Genomic DNA, 8,370 nt, shown 5'->3' on the forward strand with positions numbered 1-8,370 from the left:
CAGCAGGAAAGTATTAAGGACATTCTCCTTCTTCATTAGAAAACAATAAGTTTGGGTTGTTGGACTCATGAAGAAATCGGATTAGAGACACAGGTTCTTTGTTTCAGCTATGCAAGGTGTAACAAATGTAATTTCCATTTGACAGCTACAGGGTGGCCTGTACAGAGTTGCATTTCTGACCTGTTGGTGGTCTTTAGCTTTCCTAGTCCATGGCTGAAATTAGTTAGCAAGTAACACAATTGACAAGTTCATACTTCGCCTTCTCTTCTAAACTGGACACCAGTGGTGGCAACTTCCAGGGACTATGACCAACGTTTTGCTGATGACCACTGTGTTAGGAGAGCTAAGGTCACTAGTGTTTATATGCTTACCTGTATGGATGTTCTTTGGTGTCAGTGCCCTAAACCAGGATAAAGGGAAAAGCACACTTCATTGGACTCGTGGTAACAAAGCACATGGTCAATTATTTTTTAAAGTTGATGAGAGGGGAAGCCCTTCTCTGTAAAACGTTGTACAGACACGTTGTTAGTGGTAAAGACTGATCAGAGTACTGTTGGAATACGGAAGTATTGATGTGGTTTTATCTTTCCAGCTTTGAACATAATAAAAATAGGTAATAAATAATTAAAACGGAGTTTAAATGCACCAGCAAATTCAGAATAGCAAATGAGGTAATGCAATCCATACTGTGTACTTGGAGAGTTGCATTACAGCTGTTTTTTTGGTTTTGGACCACAGTGAAATAGTTCGAAAGATTCCCGTTGTTTGACAGGAGTTGGATTGTGCCCAGCTGTGAGCTAAGAAATACTTCCTTCTTTCTGCAGATAACACTACCCCAATTTTTTTACTTTATTTGACTGAAGATTTCAACAGAATACTTGTATTTAAATCAATCTCTGAGAGCATGTAATCCTATTTATTAATTGTACAACCAATGCAAGAGTTTTCTGTCCTCATACGCAGGCTTTACTGGAAGTAGTGAACGACCTCTTTGAGGAGCAGACTGACTTAGAGAAAATTGTCAAGAAAATTATGCATCGGGCCCAGACTCTGCTGAAGTGTGAACGGTGCTCAGTATTACTTCTGGAAGATATCGAATCACCAGTAAGTATGGCTGCACATTCTACAGAAAGGCTAATATTTGAGTGGTGGAGCAGCTGCTTTTATTGTGGTGAAGCTGTTTCATATAATATGCAAGTACTGGACAGCAATTATTCTTCCAGCACATCATTCTTAAGTTACAGAGTTGTTCAGCCTGGAGAAGAGAAATTTCTTATTGCATCCTTTCAGTACTTAAAGAGGGCTTGTGAGAAAGATGGGGACAGTCTTTTTAGCAAGGCCTGTTGTGACAGGACAAGGGGTGATGGTTTTAAACTTAAAGAGGGGAGATTTAGACTAGATATAAGGAAGACATTTTTTACAATGAGGGTGGTGAAACACTGGCACAGGTTTCCCAGAGAGGTGGTAGATGACCCATCCCTGGAGATGTTCAAGGTGAGGTTGGATGGGGCTCTGGGCAACCTGATCTAGTTGAAGATGTCCCCGCTTACTGCAGGGGGAGTTGGACTAGATGACCTTTGAAGGTCCCTTCCAACTCAAAGCATTCCATGATTCTCTATCCCTTTAGTCAGTTGAGGTCAGCCGTCTCCCTTCCCAATCTATGGTGCACCCCCGATCAGTTCACTAGGGTGACAGAGTGAGAAACAGAAGTGGCCTTGACATTGTGTAAGTACTGTTCAGCAGTAATGAAAATACCTCTGTGTGACAAACACTTTTCATCACAAATCTGAAACATGTCACCATACAAGGTACTCTGAAGAAAATTAACTCTATCCCAGCCAAAACCAGTATGGCCACTTCTTCAAATGGAAACTGAAAGGTATGTTTATGATTCCTTCTGGTCATTCAGAGGGATTTAATGGGCTGTCTGTAAGTTGCTGATCCAGCTGATAGGCTGTGATTCCCAGTGGTCTGTGTGATGGAATTAGTGCTTGCTCTAGGACAGCTTAACCAAGAAGCCAGGCACTCCTGTGGTCTGCTTGAAAAAGAAAAATGGCCTTATTTGTTACCAAATACTTACTTGCTCAGTTCCTTTCCTTCATGGTATAGCTACTAGAAGGAAAGAAAAATCCTGTTTGTGGCTTCATTTACGTTTACCTGGAATTTATGACTTTCCTAACATTTTTGAGCTACTTACTTATCAAATGGGTGGGATTTGCAAGAAGTTTCAGAACCAGAAACAGTTGCACTATCAACCATATCTTTATGCTCATTTTCTGCATACATTCCAATAAATAATTATCAGACATCTTTGTTGATAGTTCTACAGTGTTCATACTTTTTCATCTGCTACTGTTGTTTAACTGTAGCAAATGGAAATACGTAGTTTCTGTTCTAGTATGTAACATGTTACGTCTTTAATCAGACTAGCGGTCCCTCAGAAATTACTCAAGGCTGTTAACTGACTGTCTTGTGTCTTCAGCAACTCGATGGCCTTACAGCCATCTAGTCAGTGTCTTCGCAATAGTCTGAGACTACTACTAATGAGTAGTCTTTCGTTACTGTTTTTGTGTGTGTGCAAAATCCAGTATTTTATTGTGGAAGAATGGCAAGACAGTAAGGGCTGAACCTGAAACACAGGCAGTTGTCTCAGCTGCTTGGAACATGGGATTTGTTCCTTCCTGAAAGTTTTCCACTGGCAGAGGTGTGTTTAGAAGTAGCCAAGTTTGCACATTTTACCAAGTTTCTTTAACGCTGTGTAAAATGAATTATGAGAACTGGTCTCAGTTCCTAAGCAATGAAAATGCTGTGAAAAGAGAAGTCCTCTTGTTATTTTGACCTAGTAATTTTTCCCTGAGGTAACAGAAAATCCATTGGAAAAGACTTATTTGCACACAGATGTCTAGAGAGTCACATACTTGTTCTTGTGAGAGGAAAAAGCTTTTGCATTGAGCGGGTGAAGTGAAAATACAACTTTCACCATTTCTGAAGTATATTTGTTTTTTGCAAATGCTCTGTCCACTTGACCAAGGAATAATTATTTCATTGCAGTGCTGTGTTAAGTTGAACAGATGGATGTAAGCTATATGAAAGTATTTGTCAAGAGCTGGATTTCACACATGGTTTTGACAGGGACTTTCACTGGGACTTTGTAGTACTGCGGTTTGCAGGGTGTGAGAGCCTCTTTAACGTTTTAATGACTATTATTAGTAGTAAAATAAGTTTTCAGGCTATTCAACACAAACCATCCTCCTTTCTACTGATTTGAGAAGTAGCTGAAGAATAAAAATGTTGCTTGTAATATTCTTTTTTCTATCCAAGTGTCTTTTGTATTCATTGACTCTGTGATTGATTATTTGTGCTGGGCTGTGTCAAGTCTAAATGATTATTAGAGACAGAATTATAAGTTTCTGTGTATGGCAGGGGAAAAAACCATTGTTTTCTTTTCTGGAGGAAAGCTGTGATTCTGATTTCATTTAAACTAAGAAATTAAGTACTTTCAGTGGAGTATGCCCTATGTTACACTAGCTTCCATAAAAGCAAGATCAAGGTTTGTATTTCATTTATATATTCTTTGTTAGAGAATCTTAATGTTTCTAGTTTATATTCTCTTTCCAGACCCCCCACACTAATTTTGTAATTAAAAGATACAATTCTACTACATTGCTTATGAAATGCTACTGTTATTGCAAGTATAATACAATTTTTACTCTTCACAGATCAGTGCAGTGTGTTAGTAGCAGGCTGTGGGTGGCATTGTTCACTTCATTTTTCTGCTCTGGGTACTATTTCTGCCTTTGAGCATGAAGGGGTTTTTTCCAAACCATAGGCAATGAGTTCTGATTCCTCTAGAGCAAATTCTAAAATGTGGACATTCAGTTAAGCCTAAACCTTTTCTAAACAGTCATAAATCCTAGGTAAATTTGGAGTAGAATAACATCTTGCCACCCCCAATTTTTTACAAGTGGCAAAACAGTTATTTTCCTGATTCCCCCCTGTTTTGGAGAGTTAACTTATATATCCACATAGATCTCTATAGAGTAACTCAATATTAAGCCACATCTGAAATATCATCTTTTTTACATTGCATTGAGTGCTTTGACAGTACAGAACCGAAGCGGGAGATGGGGACCCATACTAGCATCCAAAAACGTGACCTGTGTTCTGTGTCACATTAGCCACTCTGGGAATGTTTCACTTATGTGCTGTTGGTGCACATGTTCAAGGAAAATTGGTGGCAATTAGTAGTGCGAATGGGTCTTTCTCTTTACTTTCCTGTATTAAAAAAAAAGGTGAAGTTCAGGTAAAGCTCCATAATTCATGTTCCAAAGACCTTTGAAAGGAAGCATATAGTGCTGTAGAAAACAGTTTGATTTGAAATTGTCTGTGAGTGAACTGTGTACAGTGTGTTATATGAACATGAACTATACATTGGGGGGATACAGACTGAAATTTTATTCTAAGACCAGTGGGTAAAATAATGGCTTAAATATAAGAACCTTCCATTACTGTTTTCTTCTGTATTTATTTATCTTAATAACAATTTTAAGTAACTTTTTTGTAACAGGTGGTGAAATTTACAAAATCCTTTGAGTTGTTATCTCCAAAATGCAGTGCTGATACTGACAACAGGTTAGTGCTCATGTCTTCTATGGTGATGGATCACTTGATTTTTCACATAGTTTTGCATTTGCTTGATCATACTTTGGGTAGATTTGATGAAAAGTGTGAGCCTACAGTTTTTACTCAGAGCAGTTTTTACAGTTTTCACTCAGACAAAACTGCTTGCTTCAAATAGAGACTTGCTTGAATAAATATACATGCCTGTTTTTATATTTATGTGTGTGTATATGCGTATATCTTTGTGCACTAACATTGTGTAAGTTTCTGAGACAATAAACCAGGAAATAACTGATGGCTTTTTATTGTTGAACTCATGAAGAGCACACAAATACTGTTTTGCATGGTTAATACTGAAGCAAAAACCACATAACTATTTTAGGGTTTTTGTTGATCTCTCACAAAATGCCTCCTTACAGTTGTGTTGAAAGGTTTCCAGTAAAATTTTATTTCTGTTCCTGTCATCAAGTTGGAAAGCCTAGAAACCTCAGAGAACATGTATTTCCTAGAAATTGTGTTTATGTGACAAAATCTTGTTTGAGAGCCCAGTAAAAATAGAAGTATATGTTTTGCTTAGTAGGATCTGTATTTAAACATTGATATAAGGCTAATTTTAAGTAGTAATAGGAAGAGCTTTTTGTCCTTGGGTTACTGTATTAATTCCTACAAGATAATACGGCTGGTAACAGTTCACGTAAGATTCCTACACACCAAACAAGTGGATGAAGATTCAGGGCTATTGTGAGGTTTCTCCCATCTTTCAGGGCCCAAACTCAGTATCATACATACACACATAGGTAGATTTTATGCAATTAAGTTCACGTTGATCCTGAATTAGAATTTTCTGCATCTGATTGGCTGCCATAATGATAAACCTAGCCTTCTGTCCAACTTGCTATCCTGGCTAAGCAAACTTCATTGGCATGGTGAGACAAATGGAAAAGGAAAACAAGTGATTAAAAAAAAAAGGAAGGTTTAAATAAGAATAAATAACCTGTTGATTCATTTGGGCATCAAGTTACTGCTTTTGACAAAGAGCTTCAGAGTAGCAGTTGGTCTTCCCTAGGTCAATTAAATGGGTGAAAATACATTCCTTTTGTTCAGGGACAGGAGTATGAATCAAGGAACGTGGTTGTTATTCCTGTTTTTCTCAAAATTGATCTGTAGCCAGATTAGTCAAAACAGTGTAGAGTGCTGTCAAGATAACCAAGCTGGCTCATTTCTTGTTACCATAGTTATATTAGCATATTACCAAAAAGCAATTTGTAGTAGTCTGCTTCACATGTAGTCAAGACTATTTTAACTTTAGTCTGAGACATGAATAAACACACTCAACCTGGTAGCTAGTTTTTATGAGATTTATAAAGTTACATTTCTGTGCATCTTAAAGTAAAGATTTATTGCATTTTACTTCATTTTTTTTATCCATTGGAGAGAGAAATTGGTGTTACGTACACCAAAGTTAGACTGGCAGATCTGATGTCACATTTGGATCCAGCACAGGCACAGCTTGAATTATTGTCACTATAGAGCAAAAATAAAGGTTATTTAGGATACAGAACAATGCCGTGAGCCCTTGACATTTGAGCATTTTTCTAGTGAATTTTGCCCTTTTCATTCTACGTTCTGCAACTGTAACTGATGTAAAGTCATGAGACATTTCATGTGGAAAAAAATGTCAAGATGAGTTTCTTCATCATTACACCAGTGAAGATAAATATTATGTCCTTGAAATTTTAGTGGAAATCCAGAGAGATTTAGACTGAGAACATTTCTAGTTATAAGTTTTATCTGAAAGGGAGAGAAGGTCCAAGGACAAGATAACTTTTCATGTCCTAACATACTTTTTCTCACACAGTTTTAGAAGAAACTGTCTTTTCTTTTGCCCTTCTTACATCTGGCTAATAGCACTTGACCTGTTAAGTCCCTAAATATTATGATGAATACTCACACTTTTTTTTCTTTGCTTTGTAAAGAAATACCTTGAAAGATGACACATATTTATCTGTTCAGTTTGCAGTTTTCCATCACAGACCATGATCAAGTTTGTTTATTATCCATAATAACACACTGATGCTCTAATTTTTCCCAGTCATTTTGTTCTTGAAGTACAGGTTTACCAAGTCTCCTAAATTTTCTCTCCCTTTGAAAAAAAATTACATAAATCTTAGAAGCTTTGAGGGTACCGTTCTGATGTGTCCTAGATGAAAATGAGCCTGCAGGAAGGTGGTGTGGGCTATGTCTTTCCTGCACAGAAGTCATCATCTTGGCAGATGACATAGCTGAGATTACAGTTCTCCAACCTCCGTACCAGAGGAAGTGGAAAGGTCAGTTGCCTGAGCCAGAGTGTGTGTTGCATGGGAGAAAATATCTGCTCCCTCCCAGTTGGGCTGGTACAAAGAAAGTGCTGAAATCCCTGTTAACTGCTGTTTTGCCACCACTGTCCCTGCAATGATGTGCACTCAGGTATCACCCCGCTCCCTGAGGTATTTTTATGCTTCTTAAGATGTTTTTCTCTTCTGGTCCCAGAACATGGAAGGGTTCATGTCATTGTTGAGAGGATTGAAGGTACCTGTGATTTTGGCTGTACCACTTCCCTACTGTACTTTCTGCTATCCTTAGCCAGGAGGCTTTGGGGAAGATAGCAAGGCAAGCAGCTGAATAAGGGGAGCCTGCAACGCTGCTTGGTGCTCTTGAGCAGGTGCTCCTGCCTGGCACGCGGTGCTCCTGCTGGTGCGTGGGCAAGGCGGGGAGATGGTGGCATGCAGAGCTGCCTGCATCAGTCCAGCAGGACTCACTCATGGCTTTCCACAGTTGGGAGGAAATTGTTGCTTGTGATTTTTAAAGTAGCTCCGAGTGTTCTGAGTTGCCAAGGGTGGAGAGAGAGACAGCTGGCTGTGATTTGCATGAGAATTAATCATTGATATTTCCTCCTAGTGGGAGTTGAGTGCCTCTCTTCTGCAGTGTAGTTGTAAAGCACTTGCTAGGCATGGAGACAACATAGTAGAACATACTTTTAAAGCTTCTTCCCAAACTAAATCTTATTTCCTTTACTTGAATTCATTTGCAGCCTGAAGTGCTTGACACCCATAATACAGACCTAATTTAAAGTGTATTATATTATAATGATAATATCAGCCAGATTTTTAAGGTATGAACTGGGAGCTATGCATTTGAAATTAGATTCTTATCCTTAAAGATTTTTTTTGCTTCTCATGTATTGATGTCCTGAAATAAATTTAAAATTGTAAACATGAATTTTCTACTTAGCTCAAAAAACATTATATTTCTGTAAAGGTTCGTGCCAAAGTATACACAAAACATTTATTACAGCCACTCAAAATTCTTATCCCAAATGAAGTTGATACACTTAGATTTATTTTTGTAAATTATCATCTTTATTTATGGTATTTTAAGAATACTGGGTTTTCTTTCAAGTGAGTTGAATTAGTCTCCAGAAAATCAGTGCAGCAACAAAAATCAATCTTTTCACTTGGACTGAGTCTTTCAAGCATTTTACTGTGCATCCTTTTTTCTCTCATGTGCATTATTTTGAAACTTCAACATATTGTAGTCTTCTCCATGGCTGCTCAGAGTCACTTTTTTCAAAGTAATGTTTTTCGGGTGTTGACAATTCATTGGTTTTCTTCTCAAAACTAAGACAACATACGTTTGTTTATTCACATGTGAAAAGCTAAACCTTGCCAATGTCAAAAATCAGTGTGCAATAAGTCAGTGAGAACTTTCCTG

General features: G+C 37.9%; 1 protein-coding gene across 1 annotated transcript in view; it reads left to right on the plus strand.

Annotated features, from left to right (window-relative positions):
* PDE11A (phosphodiesterase 11A) overlaps nucleotides 1-8,370 on the plus strand; it is a 79,123-nt gene that overhangs the window by 923 nt on the left and 69,830 nt on the right. The window contains exons 2-3 of the mRNA XM_010131007.1: nucleotides 964-1,104; nucleotides 4,568-4,632. Coding sequence (XP_010129309.1) covers nucleotides 964-1,104; nucleotides 4,568-4,632 — 206 coding nt within the window. The remainder of the gene's footprint in view (nucleotides 1-963; nucleotides 1,105-4,567; nucleotides 4,633-8,370) is intronic.

This window comes from Buceros rhinoceros, unplaced genomic scaffold, assembly GCF_000710305.1.
Source record: "Buceros rhinoceros silvestris isolate BGI_N320 unplaced genomic scaffold, ASM71030v1 scaffold5632, whole genome shotgun sequence".
Taxonomy (NCBI): Eukaryota; Metazoa; Chordata; class Aves; order Bucerotiformes; family Bucerotidae; genus Buceros; species Buceros rhinoceros.